The sequence below is a fragment of the Canis lupus genome, chromosome 5 (genome assembly GCF_003254725.2).
Source record: "Canis lupus dingo isolate Sandy chromosome 5, ASM325472v2, whole genome shotgun sequence".
NCBI classification, from domain to species: domain Eukaryota; kingdom Metazoa; phylum Chordata; class Mammalia; order Carnivora; family Canidae; genus Canis; species Canis lupus.
The window spans coordinates 68,495,464-68,510,529 of NC_064247.1; the positions used below are offsets into that span (position 1 = coordinate 68,495,464).

The 15,066-nt window shown below is 56.9% G+C and overlaps 1 protein-coding gene across 3 annotated transcripts in view; it reads right to left on the bottom strand.

The window, feature by feature from the left end:
- Positions 1-15,066, bottom strand: part of OSGIN1 (oxidative stress induced growth inhibitor 1) — a 33,859-nt gene that overhangs the window by 12,535 nt on the left and 6,258 nt on the right. For 2 of the 3 annotated variants that reach the window (XM_025426990.3, XM_035715986.2), the window contains one exon: positions 1,183-1,285. The exons of the other annotated variant lie outside the window; for it this stretch is intronic. In XM_025426990.3, coding sequence (XP_025282775.3) covers positions 1,183-1,285 — 103 coding nt within the window. Of the gene's footprint in view, positions 1-1,182; positions 1,286-15,066 lie in introns of those variants that run through there. 3 annotated transcript variants of the gene reach the window in all.

Here is a 15,066-nt window from a genome sequence, read left to right on the forward strand (position 1 = left end):
GAGTTTGTGCAATCTCTCTCCTAGTGTGGGGTCTGGGGCTGGGATATGCAGAATGCAGAAAGTGGGAGGGAGGATGAGGAGGTCAGGGGCCAGGTTAGACTGTAGGGCTCTTTCAGGGACAGGGTTTGGCATCCCACCAATGAAAGATACCTCTGAGGATGCAGAGTCCTGCTGGGACCCTCAGAGACAGATAGACAGGAGGTGGGGAGCAGAGTCTGAAGGAGGGAGGGAGGGAGGTGACCTGGTGTAGGGAGGGAGGCGTTAGGGTGGGTGAACCCATGGATGGGTGGGCAGCATGAAAAGCCAGGCTGAGGAGGGAGACCCTGGGCTTAGGGAGGAGATTAGGGGACACAAGCTGGGAGGGTGACTGCACCAGGCCAGGTGGGCACCTGCACCTCTCTCCTGCCTCTGCTCTCCTCCTTGGAGACTCATAGGTATGTGCTCTGTGTCCACAACCCACTCTCAGAAGGGCCCTGCACTCGGTTTAATGCTCTGCTGTCCCCATTTTAAAATCCTTATTAAGGGGCACCTGGGTGGCTCAGTGGTTGAGCCTTTGACTCAGGTCGTGATCCCAGGGTCCTGGGATCGAGTCCCACATTGGGCTCCCCTCAAGGAGCCTGCTTCTCCCTCTGCCTGTGTCTCTCCCTCTCTCTGTGTCTCTCATGAATAAATAAATAAAATCTTTAAAAATAAAACAAAACCCCTCCTTATTAATTGTTGGATGAAGTGTCCGCTTGTGTTCCGGTTGTACCGGTCTCCCACAAATCATGGGATGGGCCAGACTGGGCCACAGCCTGCCTGTGGTGTGCTGGGTGAGAGGGGTTCCGGGCTCAGCCCTATGGGCTGGGTGAGTTCCGGTCAGGCACTGGGCCCTTGCTGCCTCCTACCCAGGGGAAACTGGCATTCATCATCCTTTTCTCCTGGGGTCCTGGGAGCAGTCCCCTATGGGGGCATGTGACCCAGTGGGGAAGCCCACTGCTCTGGTTCCCAGCTCCCCAGCTGGCGTCTAGCCCCTTGGAGGCGTACTGTGTGACCTTGGCTGTGGCCTACCTCTTTGGCCCTCTGTCTATTCCAGCCGTGGCCTTGTTTCCAACATTCCCGACACTCTGAACATGCACCGCCCCCCTCCGCACGCCAGGAGCCCAGGGACAGCCTGGGGAGGGCAGCTTCCCTGTGACCTACCTCTTGTGCAGGCTGCATCTTTCCCCAGCAGCCGCTTGGCTGTGTCCACTTCCCCATCCCAGGGTTTTGGTCTGCAACTTCCCAGTGTGTTTGGATGTGTAAACTGAGGCAGAGAGAGACAACTCAGAATCAGAGACTCACACCTGGAGTGTCTCAGCCCACACTGAGGGTGAGGCTGAGGCTCGGAGTGCAGGGAGGAAAGCCCCAGAAGGAGGTGGGCTCCTGGGTCTCCCATCTCTGGGTCTGGCCTGTCCTCCCTCCAGACCTGCCCTGCCACTCCTGTTGGCCCTGGCCCCTTTTCTGGATCCTGAAAATTTGCTGATACAGAGAATCATGGGGCTGGAGATGTGGACTTTCTTCCCTGTCACCTGTTTTTCAGCCAGGAGATGGTGGGAAGTAGAATGTGTTGAGTTGCTTCCAAAAAGCTCGATTAAAACAAAGACAGATATGTCACAGGCAACAAAGGGATGGTGGCTGGGGGCCCTGGAGAAGGAAGGAACCAGGCAGGTGTTTGCAGGTTGACTTTGGGTGACTGGCTCTCTCGGACTCTCCTGGGTGCCTCGATCCTTCCATACCTGCCCTGTCCCCTTTTCCACCATGAGTTAAGGTGGCTGGTAAGCCTCCGGATGCAGAAGTGCTGAAACTAGGGTTGCAAGATGTATCAGATAAAATTACAGACACATACAGGCCCCTGAATTTCAGCTGAGAAAGAAGTTTGAGTGTAAATATGTCCCATGCAATACATAGGATATACTTATAGTAAAAGCAAAACAAAACCACACACTTTTTTTTTCATTGTTTATCTGAAATTCAGTTACCTGGGCAGCTGGTATTTGGCAAATCTAGCTGTAAGTGAAAAATACACTAGATTTTGAGGAGTTAGTGCCTAAAAAGGAAGGTAAGACGTCTGAATAATGATGTTTATATGGATTACGTGTCAAACTGAAAATATTTTGGACGTCTTGGGTTAAATAAGGTATTAAAATTAATTTCTACTGGTTTTTTTTTATGTATTTAACGTGGCGGCTGGGAAATTTCCACATGTGGCTCTGGTTAAGCTTCCACTGGACGTGGACACCTGCTGCTCACTGCTCATGCCAATTCCCGGATCGGATCGGCAGCGGCAGTGAAAGCCCCGCCGTGTTCCAGGAATGCTCTCAGTCCCTGGGAAACGACACAGATAGGGCACCTGGAACATTGCAAGCAGCGGGGCAGGGTGCTTTGGGAGAGGTGTGTCCCTCCTGAGCCCAGTTTGGCCATCGGGGCACTGAACTTGCAAGGCGGTGACAGCTGAGGGAGGGGTCCCGCACTAAAGAGGAACTCGGATGCAGCAGCCTCCACCGGCCCCCCAGGCTCCCCTAAACTCCCTGCAGGTGCTTGGGAGCTGAGGAACCAGTGGAAGTGAGGCTATGGTGGCCTCAGGGTGCTTCCCTGGGGGTCCTGGAATTGAAAGGATCCTGTGTGCCTCCATATCAAAACAACCATTTTTCTCTCCCTACAAAAAATCCTAAGACGATTCCCAGGGGCTGCTCCTGGACCCCCTCTCTTCCTTCCTCCTTCGTGGTGGCTCCCATAGCATCGCCACTGGCTGAACACCTCCAGGCTGTAGACCAAATGGAGACGGAATGTTCTTTACACACAGCTAAGGCTCAGAGAGGCCAATCTTGAGCCTCAGCTCACACAACATGAGCTGCAGAACTGGGGCTTGAACCCAGGGCTGGGACTGCAGGGTCTGGGTGCTTCCAGGGAAAGGGCAGACAATGAACGAGCAAAGGAACAAAGTCTCATTCCTGCCTGGAGCACGGAGGCACGGCCTGGGGAACTCACTAGAACGGCCTAACTTCCCCCATGGCCACCTTCTTTCTGAGGTGCCCACACATAAAGCTTTTTGGGGACTGGAGCATTTGATCTGTGCGCTGGCCCAGTAAGGAGAGTCTGTGCGGTGCTACTCTGCAGGTGAGGAAGCCGAGGTCCTGGTAAAATGCAGCCCCAGGTCACCACACACAGTACAGTGGGACTGTGACCAGGTGCCCTGGCACAAGGAGCCCGGGCCCTTCCGGCACGTGACACCAAAGCTAATATTTGCCTTCACCACTTACAAAGGGTTGTCACCACCTTATCTCACTGACTCCCCACAACCAGGGGGTAGGCAAATATTTTCAATAACAAGTTCAGTTTGCAGATGAAGAAAGTGGGGGGACTTGCCCAAGGCCACTCTTCCCAATCAGGTGGCGGAAGGGACTCACACTCTGGTGGCAGAGCCATGCTGGCTGCCCTAGGACAGTGGTGTGAGCTTCCAGGGACTGGCCCAGTGTGGGTTCATGACCCAGGGAGTCACCACAGATACAATTCAGGTCAAAGTTGGAGGAGGCCTGGTCCCCTCTTCCCATGGAGAGAAGCGGGGAGGTCAGGAGCCACGCGGGCACAGTGTGGAGTCGGCCCCCAGGGGCGAGTCTGCAAGGGGTGCTCAGCCCCATCCTGTAGCCACATTCTCTGCTTCCTGATTCACCCCTCCTCTCCTTAGAAACTAGGGGGTAAGTTATAGCCAGAGAGTGAACGTGCCTGCCCTACGTTTGGGGTGGAGTGGGTCCAGCCCAGCAGTCAGACAAATGGGGACTCTGGCTCCATCACTCTGAGCTGTGTGGCTTTGGGTAAGTTACTTAAGCCGTCTGAGCTTGACTTGCCTCGTGTGTGGGATGCAGACGGCCCAGCAGCTTCTCATCCCTGAGGCTCATGGGAATCACCTGGTGCCAGAATCTGCAGTCCCAGAGATTCTGACCTCGCTGGGCTGGGGTGCAGCAGACCCCTGGGGAGCTTTAGCTGCAACTAGCATGTCCAGTGGGGCCAGAGGCCTCACTGCGGCCGCTGGAGGATGAGCTGAATCAACAGAGCCTGGAAACCACCTGGCCTGTGGAGGGGCCCAGCATGTTAGTGCCCCTCCCAGCCTGCGGCCTGACCTTTGGGGGCCACAGTCTTTGGGCAGTCGCATGGAAATACATCTTCAGAAAAGCCAGATCACCAGGACTGCAGGGAGAGCTGGTGACCCCGGTGGCGGTCTCGCCAGGAGCCCCAAAGCACCACCGACTCAACCACTGGACGAACCTCACTGTCGCCTTGCTCATGTACCGTGACTCGGTTTCCCCAACTCGGTTCTATGCCACTGACTTTTGAACTCAGAGGAGGACCTGACATTTGTCCCCTTGGCATTTCGTCTCACGCATCTGCACAGCCACACCGCGAGTCATTCCAGTCCCGGGGTAACCCCCGCGTGGGGATCAGCTCTGCTAAACCGGGAGACCCCACCACAGCACCGAGAGCCCCGGCAGAGGCTGCGCGCGACCTCTGTGCCCGCTGCGGACCGCGGGGCATCGAGGGGTGGCGAAAGCCCGGACAGAAATACTCTGTAGCCTTTGGAAAGAGCGGATTGGGAGTCAGAAGCGACGTGGAAGCTCGGTATGATGGGAGCAGGAGAAGCCGGCTGGAAATTGAGGTGGTGCCCACTCGCCCCGCGGCCCCGGGGGCAGGAACCCAACTGGGTGGGCAAGCAGACGCAGCGAGGCGGGGGGCCGAGGCCAAGGAATCTCAGACGGATTTCGTTTCCGTTACGTTTGTGTCACAAACAGCGGTAATCAGCATGAGGAAAACATTTGAGACAAGCGGTTGAGCATCTGCCTTTGGCTCAGGGCATGATCTTGGGATCCAGGATCGAGTCCCACATCGGGCTCCTTGCAGGGAGCCTGCTTCTCCCTCTGCCTGTGTCTCTGCCCCTCTCTGTGTGTCTCTCATGAATAAATAAATAAAAGCTTAAAAAAAAAAAAAACATTTGAGACAAAGACTTTCTGTTTTGTTCACCGCTGTACTGCGGGGCAGGCGTCTAGCACGGCCTGGGACCCAGCGCTGGCTCAGATAATATTGACCGAATGAATTAAAGAGTCTTGTTGCTTTCAGACCGTCCTGATAGACTCTTAAAAACATTTCTGAGCGCGAATAGAGCCCTCTGTATATCATATGCTTCCTACCATATGGAAGGATTGGCAGGCCTTCTGGATATTTAAATCTTAGATGGTAGCTGTGAATTGGCCAAGGCTGAAGGCGGAGCTCTGTGCACCCCGGTAGGGACCTTCCCTCCCGTAGACACGGTTCCACGGCTGGCAGAGGGCTGAGTGAACAGGGCCTGTGGACTCAGAGACTCTGGGTGGCGCGTCAGCTCTGGAGCTTACAAGCTATGGGTCTTTGGGTCGGTTACTTGGCTTCTCTGAGCCCCAGTCTTTTTAACCATAGAATACCTGTCCCCTCAGGGAGCCCATTTGCCTGGCATGCTGTGGGGCCTCAAGGGGTGGTGGACACCCCTCACCTCTGTGTACCCCAGTTCAGCCACTCTCATTCTGGGCAGTCATGCACGTGGCTCTGGCCTGCTCCTTTTCCAGCCACCCAGCCCGTGTCCCTGTCCCCCACAAACTTCCCTGAGGGCGGGGGTTCTGAAAATGTGGTCCCCAGACCAGCAGCAGCAGCCCCTGGGAACTTATTAGAAATGCAGAAGCCCGGGCCACACTAGATTGGGGAACCTGCAACCTGCATTTTTATCATGCTTCCAGGGGGATTCCCTTGGGTTTTTGAACTCGTGAAGGAAAGGACGAGAATTCCAGCAAAGGCTCTCTCTATGCCCGCAGACGGAGCAAGGCAAAGCATGACAGCCATCTGCCAGGACTACTCTTGGTGAACCCAGGCTTGGGCCCCGGGGTCCTGCCCCTGTCTCTCTACTAGCTCGGAATCCATCAGTAACCTGTGGTCCGGGGTTGAGGCTTTAGCGTGCACCTCATTCCTCAGGACACCAGGGGCCCCCTGCTTGTCCCCACCTCTGAGGGTCCTGCCGAATCTGTGAGCCCCAGCTCCTCGGCACCCTGACAGGTGTGCTTGCAGTGTGGGGGATCCCTGTAGACTCCAGGCTGGCAGGGACGCCTAACCAGCCCCTCTGCCAAACTTCCAGGCCCTTCTAGCGGGTGCATGGCTCATCCTAGCCCCAGGGTATGGTCCTGGAGCCAGGGTTCAGAAGCGGGTCGGGGCTGCTGAGCTGCTTTCTCTCTGGCATCTGTGGCTGTTGCCCCTTGGCCCTGGGAGCAGGGGCACCACTGTCTTTGTTTCTTTTGGCCCACACGCTGCTAAAAAAAAAAGCCATGTTTGCCCCTGTTATCAGGTTTTACAAACCCTGGGGGCCTTGCCTTCTCGGACAGGTGGGGTCAGGGCCTCAGGGATTTAACTTAGTGTCAGGTGACCAGATCTTCCCTGGGGACAGGACAGGATGAGAGAACAGCCCGAAAGCATTTTGCACGATTCTTCCCGGAACCCTGCTTGTGCACAGAAGCACAGAAGTCCTAAGAAGGGGACTTTGGGGCTCCAGGGCCCTGTCCTTTCCCTTCCGAGGTCCCACGTGGCTGCAAAACCTCTGAGAAGCTCACAAATTGCAAACAAGAGCCTGTACTCCCCTGCTGAACCACCTCCAGGGGCTCTCCACCGCCCTGGGGCCCACCCAGGTCTCAGACAGAGGCAGGCCCCTCTAGCTGACCTAGAAAGGCCTCCTCGCTCGGTCCCTGCCCCCCTTCCAGGCCCCCTACTCTGCTCGCCAGGCCCTGCATTGCTTTCCTCTGGTTCTGGGCAAAACTCTGTAGCTGTCCCCATTCCTGCTGCTCAGACTAAGGTGGGGGTACTGGAGCTTGCATTTCCCGGGCCCCCGAGCACTGGGCTCATACCTAGTGCTTTATGAACACGAGCTCTGTTCATCGACAGAGCCCACCTCGTGCGTGAACCAGACCAGACAACAGCCATCAAACGCTTCCATGCCCCAGTGTCTGGAGTGGGAAACAAGGGCTTTGGAGGGAATTCAGGGGCAGTGGGTGTTGCGGCACTCCATCTGGAGAAGTGGCACTTGGCCACTCAGAGAATCGGGGCAGGGAGGTGAGGGAGTGCAGGGCAAGGGTGCTCCCAGGAGAAGCCCCCGGAGTGGGAGCTGGGCTGCTGTATTTGAGGGGTTGAAGGTAGGGAGGGGGTGGGGAGCCCCCAGAGGCCCTGGGCAGAGTGGGGGCCTGTCCAGTGAGACCCGAAGGTGCCTCAGACCAAGGTACTGGCATGTGGGTGGAGGATGGATGGGGTGTTGACCCACTGCGGAGCCGGCACGGGCGGGCCTTGGTGACAGATCCGCGCTAGAAAATAAGCAGTGGTGTCCTGCTCAGCGTGGAAGCACCCACCCCTCAGGAAGCAGGGCCCTTATCTGCACGCAGGCCAGTCCCTAAGCTGTGAGTGCAAGGCTTCCCAGCCCCCTCCCCAGCAAGGCTGACTCAGGCTGCCAATGTGGTGTGCAGCGCCCCACGGCGGTGAGCAAGGGCAGAGCGGCGCCAAGAGTATTTTCCTGGTGGTGGGCCATTTGCTGGGCTGAGAAGCCTGAGAAGGAGAGAGGTTGGGAGCGGGTGGTTAGGCACCGTCATTCCATGTGAGGTGGACCTCTGTGGACCTCCCCAGCTGGCCACAGAAGGCTGGGGTGTGGGAGCTAAGGGGTCTTGGCTGGGGTGCAAGTGTGGGTGCTGTTGGCAAAGAGAAGACGTCAAAAGTCTGGGGATCAGAGGAGGTCATGGAAGAGAGAGGGGAGGCCAGGATGGAGCCATCCCCTGTTCCCATAAGCCTGTTGAGATGCTTGCACCCCGACTACCCCATGAGGAGGCTGTCCTGCTCTGAGGTGGAGCCCAGGGGTGCTCAGAGGACGCATCTTCACGGGACCGGTGACGTCCCCCTTTGGTTGCGGCTCTGGAGCCCCCTCAGACCTCAGGCAGATGCCATGAGGATCTGACAACGCAGCGTAGAGGCCTGCCTGCCTTGGGGCCAAGGTGACGGTGATGGGGACAGCGGGGGATGGCGGGGACAGAGGGACGGGGATGGGGACAGAAGTGGGGTGGGCTCACGGGTGGAGAGTAGAAGGCCGAGACCACTGTGAGGATGATGAAAGCATCACGCAGCCCACCGTAGCCGGACCCTGGGGCCAGGGCTCGGCGGGAACCCTCATTAGGCACATTCACAGACGAGCGGACGGAGGGGTGGTGAGGGGCCGAGCCCGGCAGCCTGTGACCCCAGCGCCTGGTTCCTCCCTGAGCTCAACACACAGCCCTCTTGGTGAGTGATTGGGGTCTGAGGAGTTTAGACCTATGTAGTCTCCTTCGATACCACCCCGAGACCAAGCAGAACCACAGCTGGCTTCGGGCTGGTGGTCCTCGTCACCGCCACGTCCATCACCATCACCATCACCATCGCCGCCACCGCCACCATCATGCTCACCACCCACAGACCAGCAGCCTGGGCAGGGCGACGGCAGGATCGGTCCTCACCCGCACATGGGATGGGTTGATCCAACAGTGGGATGTGGGCACTGGCACCAGTGCTGGGGGGTGGGGGATGTGGCTGGGACGGAAGCACCTCTCCGAGTGAGTAGACGGGAGCCCCACCTTGCTGACAGGGCAGCGTCCAGCAGGACCCGACAGGCCCCAGGCCCCTTGGACTGACTTCTCCCCAGCATGCCGGGCAGCCCGCCACCTGACCCCCCTGCTGCCTGCCCTCTGCAGCACTGGGGGGCTGCCAACCGGCACAGTCAGGTCTGGGCAGGGCCCCGGAGGCTCTGCGTGCTTGGTGCCTGGTTGGAGGTGGAGGAGCGGCCTGGCTGTTTGGGGGTGGGGAGATTTGCCGAGATATCTACCGCACGAGCAGAGACCCCCAGCCAGCCTCACCTCGGGACCATTCCTGCACCCGAGGCGATGCTGCTTGAATGGTGGAAATTCAAGGCAGGGAGGCTAAAAAGCCATCAGGCTGGGCCTGGCTCTACTCCCCTCATGAGTCTGTGCAAGGATGGGCCTGCCCACCTCTGGCCGCCAGGGCCTGCAGACCTGAGTCCGGGCCGCCATGGCCTTCTTCCTTCTCTGGAACCTCTGACCTCCACCCTCCATTTCATCAGGGGGGCAGCTGCTGTGTCACCAGCCAGGAGGCAGCTGCTCTTGTGCCCTCCTCGCTCTGAGATCTCTATGGTCCACCAAGCACCTAGACGTTTCCTTCACCCACATGGTGAGGCCCAGAATCCTGGGGCACGAGGATGTCTGTGCTCAGAGGGTGCTGTCCCACGAGCCCAGCGCCCCATCTCCCTGGTGAAGAAACTCAGAAATCTGCTCATGTGTTGTTTCTCCCTCCAAATGTTTGTGACCTCCGGGGAGGGAGCTCAAAGCTCTCCCACCCATCAGTGACTCAATCCATAGGAATTTATTGCTTGGCACTGTGCTGAGAAGTGGACATATAATGAGGGAGAAAGGCACAGATCTTTTCTTCAAAGAGCTGATGACTCAGTGGGGAGGTAAGGGCATAGGTATGTTATCACAAATGGACTTATCTGGGGGTGTCAGGAAAAGCTGTCTTGAGACAGACAACTGGGCCGGGCACAGAGGGGTAAGGATTGACCAGGGAGAAAAGCCTTGCAGATGAGGGCAGCAGCAGGTGCAAAGGCCCTGAGGCTGGAAGGAGACTTTTGAGAAACTGAATGTGCCTGGGTAAGGGCAGCAGTGGCTCACAGGAGTCAGAGCCACAGGAGCCAGATCGTGTAGGCCTGGTGACCACGGAAGGAGTTTGGTCTTTCCACCCTGAGAGCAAAGGGAAGATCCCAGAAGAGGGTGACGGGATCAGGCCTGCAGTATGAAAAGGTGGTTGGGAAGATGAGGGTAAGCATGTGTCAGGGGCTGTGGCAGCTGTCCCAGGACCGCAGCAAGGTCATGGCCACTTCCTGTTCCTAGGAAGAAGCTCCATTCAGGACCAGCCAGATTCCAGGATGCTGTGTGTGTGTGTGTGTGTGTGTGTGTGTGTGTGTGTGTGATCGTGGCAGAGTAGGAGTGTGTTGTGTGTATACACATGGGAGTGTGTGTATGTATGGTGCGTGTGTGTTGTGGGGATGCAGGTGGCTGACAGGCAGGTCAAAGTGCCAGCGGGTGAGGCGTGCAGTGGGAAGAAAGGTCATAGGGCCTGTGGGTGTGGTCTCTCCTCCTCCCCAAGGTCCAGAGCAATGGGACACAAAGTCCTATTATGCCCTCGCCCTTCACATCCCTCATCTGTCCCTTACCCCGGACCCCCTGCAGCTCTGTGCACCTGCATTATCATTATTTTATAGAACGAGGTGTAAATTATAACCTACACATTTGCAGCGCACACCGAGGTTTGCACATGTGCTGCCTCCGTGACCACCGGCCAGGTCAACGCAGGAAACATGCCCAGTGCCCCCCGAAGCCTCCCCAGGGCCCCTCCCTCTGTCAGCCTCCTTTCAGACTTCTGTCCTCATGCATTAGGCTTGCCTGCTCTTCATCTTGACATCCATGGAATCCCACAGAATGTCCTCCCTTGTGTCTGGATCTTGTGCCCCACTTCCTGGCCCTGGGATTCACTCGCATGGATGTGTGGGCCGGTGGTTCCTTCTTTTCTATTACTGAGCACAGTTCCACCGTCTGCGTACACCGCAGCTGGCTTATCCATTTCCTGGGCATCTGGCTATTTCCAGCTTTCACTGTGACCGTTCCCAGGCAAGCCTTCGTGTGGACATCTGCTTTTGTTTATTTGGAGTAGAGTGGAACCGCGGGTCATCGGGAGGGCGACTATGCAAGTGTATTAGAAACCACACGTGGCTTTCCGGAAGCTGTGCCCACCTGGTCTGGGCTTCTGCAGCCGCCACTGTGCTGGTCCCCACCAGCCCCGTCACACACCCGGTGGCCTGCAGCGCTCTGAAGGTGGCCTCTGCCCTTAGGAGTCAAGGGCCCTCCCCCAGCAGCCCTGCTCATCTCCCTGGACCGCGTCTCCGGCTCTCTCCCACCCCGAGCCGCACATGGCAGCCAGACCGAAGGCTCATGGTTCCCTGGAGACACGTCACTTTTGTCCTCCTGGACGAACTGTTCTTTCTGCCCGGAGCTCACGTTCCTCCACTGCCCTCCTGGGGACAGCCTCCTGGGCCTCTCAAATCTCACTAGTGCATCTTGACGACCTGCTGATGTCCCCCAGACCCTGGCCAGCAGCTTTGGCTCATATTCTCCTGCCTCCTATAAGCCTGAGCTCTCCTGAGCACCCCGAATTTGCCTTGTGGTGGGGGATGGCGGCTTCCACTCCAAGCTAGGAACTCGCATGTGGGAGGCCTCGGTACACGTGGAATAACTGGATCGGTCAGGCCGAGGCCGGGTGGACATGCAGGCAGCAATAAAGCTCACACATGGCCTAAGCGTGCAGCTTGACAAAGTTCTGCAGACGTGTACGCCTGTCGCCTGTGTGACCGTCACCGTGGCCAAGGTGTAGAGCACGCCCAGCTCTCTGTCTGATTTCTCTCCCTATAGGATTGCGTTGCCTGTCCTGAACTTGCTATAAAAGGAATCACACAGAACATTCTCTCTGGTCTCTGCCTTCCTTTGCTTGTCTCAGACTCCTCCTCCCCAGAGCCTGAATCCCTCTGCCTTGGTGGCCCCATGTCTCTGTCCCCTATATGATCACTTCCCTCTCCATCGACATTTCTCTTGCCACTCCTCACTTCTCTCGTTAATCCAGGCGGGCCTTTGCTGCCTGGATTCGTTGCTGGTTCGTGAGCAGGCAAGGCCTCTTCCTCCTGAGCCAGGCCCCACTCACAGAGGGATCCCGAGTGTTTTGTGCAGACCTCCCCGTGTCCTGGGCCTTGCTGGGTCCCCTCTTTGCAGCCACCTGGCCTTTCCATCAATGCAAACCCTGGCCAGTGCGGGTCCCTTTGGTCCACCTGGTCACATGCCTGGGCTCAGTGAGATAATGCAATGAGACGCTTTGTATTTGTGGGGCAGGAGCCTTACGGGTTGGCCCACTCGGGGCAGTGCGTTGTCAGGCATCAGCTCGTGAGAGTTCAGGAAATCCTCAGGCCCCATCTCAGACTCACTGTCGAGGAAAACAGTTTCTTTCCTTTATTTCAAACCCCTGGTATTTCTGACAGCAGATGTGTGGGTGTTTCCCACACTGACTGATTCTCATCCGCCAGCTGGGTGTCCCATAGTTCCACCACCAACTAGAGCTGGCATAGACCCTGCAGCTTAAGAGCTCAGCCCCACAGATGCCCTGATGGCACACATCAATCGCAGGGGCTGGGGCCCCCGGTTACCCACACTCTGACTTGGCTACAATAAGAGGTTCCCATGACCCCTTCCTCAGGTTCACCAACTTGCTAGAGCGGCTCACAGGATCCAGATTAACAGTTTACTTAGGATTGGTGATTCATTACAAAGGCTACTGTGGACACAGATGAACAGCCAGATGAAGAGATACACAGGGTGAACTCTGGGAGGGTCCCGGGCACAGGAGCGTCTGTCCTCGTAGAGCTGGGGTGTGTCAAACCCCTGGCACATGGATATGCCCACAGCCTGGACACCCTCCAAACCCCATACCGTAGGGACGTTTATGGACACTTCATCACTCAGGCAGGATGGACCATGAGCTCCATCTCCCCTCCCAGGAGGATGAGGGGTGGGGCTGAATCATGGTCTTTTTGGAGACTGGTCTCATCCTGAAGCTGCCCTTGGAGCCGCCCAGGGTCACCCAGGAAAGATCTGACCAGAGCGTGTGTGTCCACACTGGGGTCAAAGTTCAATGATCTGCAATAAAAGATGCTCCAAGCACATTTGTCAGTCAGAAAATTACAAAGGTTTGAGGAGCTCTGGCCAGGCGGCTGGGAGAAAGACCAAATTATGCATTCTTTGCATGGCCACGGCGCACTCACTGGGTCAGAACTTCGGGGCGGCGGGGTGGGCCTGGCAGCCTGTGTTCCCACAAACCATCCAGGGGTTCTGAGGCAGCTTCGGCGTCAGTGTGCTGGTGATGAGTCAGGCAGAATGGGAACACCGCTGTCTTGGAGTAAAAAGATGCTATCGTTACGCTCAGAAAGGTGGAAGGGCTCTGGTACACGGGTCTGACATCATCTGATACGTAATCAGAGCAGTGGCCCGAGTCTCCCCAGTGGACTGGCCCGATCCCAGCTGCAGGGTGAGACCCTGCACAAACATCCACCCCACACGGAGGGAGACAGGGATCCCAAGGTGCCTTTGTCGCCCGACGGGAGGGGCCCGGCATGCCAATTGTTTTCTTCTTTTATTTTTAAGGTTTTATTTATTTTTTTCATGATACACACACACACACACACACACACACACACACACACACACACATAGAGGCAGAGACACAGGCAGAGGGAGAAGCAGGCTCCATGCAGGGAGCTCGAGTCGGGACTCAATCCCGGAACCCCGGGATCACTCCCTGAGCCAAAAGCAGACCCTCAACCGCTGAGCCACCCAGGTGTCCCTGCCAACTGTTCTCCATCGGCTTCTCCCACATCTGTTCCCTACCTTCCCTGTCCTGCTCTGAGCCCCGGGAGCCCGGTGCCCTGAGCAGCTGTTCCATCAATGGAAGGCAGGGGCAGGAGGGCAGAGGGCAGAGGGGAGAGGAGTGGGCGGGGTGGAGGCAGGCAGATGTTGAACAGCCCGCCTCAGGGAGCACAAGGGAAAGCCCTCGAGTGCAGTGTTGGCCACATTCTGTGGTGTCGCTATTGCCACCAGGTCAGTCCCAAGCTACCGTGGCTGGTGCTCTGCAGGCTGAGCTGGGGAGAGGCGGACAGGAGTCCAGCCCCCGCACAGACAGGTGGATGTGGATGACCTCAGGACCACAGCTTGTCGCAAAATGCAGCAAGATTAGGGCGCCTGGGTGGCTCAGTGGTTGAGCATCTGCCTTGGGCTCAGGTCGTGGTTCTGGGATCGAGTCCCACATCATGCTCCTTGCTCTTGGGGAGACTGCTTCTCCCTCTGCCTGTGTCTCTGCCTCCCTCTCTGTGTCTCTCATGAATAAATGACAAAAAAAAATGCAGCAAGATCATCAGAAAGTGAGGAGTTCTGAGGACGGATTATCATTGTTTTGAATTTGACTCATTAATTGTAAGTTTATATCATTTTTAATCAAGAGTGTGTTCACCAACTGGCTCACAGAATTCCTGAAAATTTAAGGTTCGTCTCTTCAAGTAAATGGGCACGAGCCGCTCTGGGCGCAGCAGTGGCCAGGTGACACTGCCTCCCTCGTGGCCGCCTGGAGAAGCCTCTGCGCTAGGCCTCAGCCCTCTGATTCCTCTCTCTGGTCTCCCTCAGCTCCGGTCACACTCTCCCTGCTTGTCCCTTTGGCCCCAGGGGACAGAACTGGCTTCTTGCTTTGCCATCCCCGGGGTACACCAATACCTCTTGTTCCCTTCCCAGCTCCCCCAAAGGGCGTCGTGGGAATGGCAGACAATAGAGCAGCTGCTCCCCACTGCTTGCACCCCAGCCTAAACCCCTACTCTTTCTTTTGCTTCTCAACCTTCTGCATAAAATATCATTGGAAGGAATGATTCCGAGACCAGAAGCTAGAAGCCCCTGGGGGCACGTCCTTTCCTAGGACAGAGAGGCGCTCTAGAAGAGGGCCTGCATCTCCCTGCCACTCCCGTGGCCCCCCTACCCCCTGCGGCAGGTGGGTGTGGCCATTGGAATGCCCGGTTTGTCCAGAACAATGCACATGGCAGCGGGCCTGGCAGTCCCTTGGGAGATATTTGTCTTAGAGACAGACTAGCACCCATCCGAAATGATGTCTGTCTAGAGCTATTCATTACAGCATTGTTGAGAAGAGCCGAAAACGGGACGCAACCCAAGTGCCAGTCATTAAGAGACTCGTTAAATAGGTTCTGGCACATGCTTACGATGGAGTATTTTGCAGGCATTCTTTATGGAACTACATGAAAGGTGCCCGGGGTGGCGAGTGAGAACGGGGTCCCAGGAGGTGCTGGAGTCGGCTCCCATTTGTGCA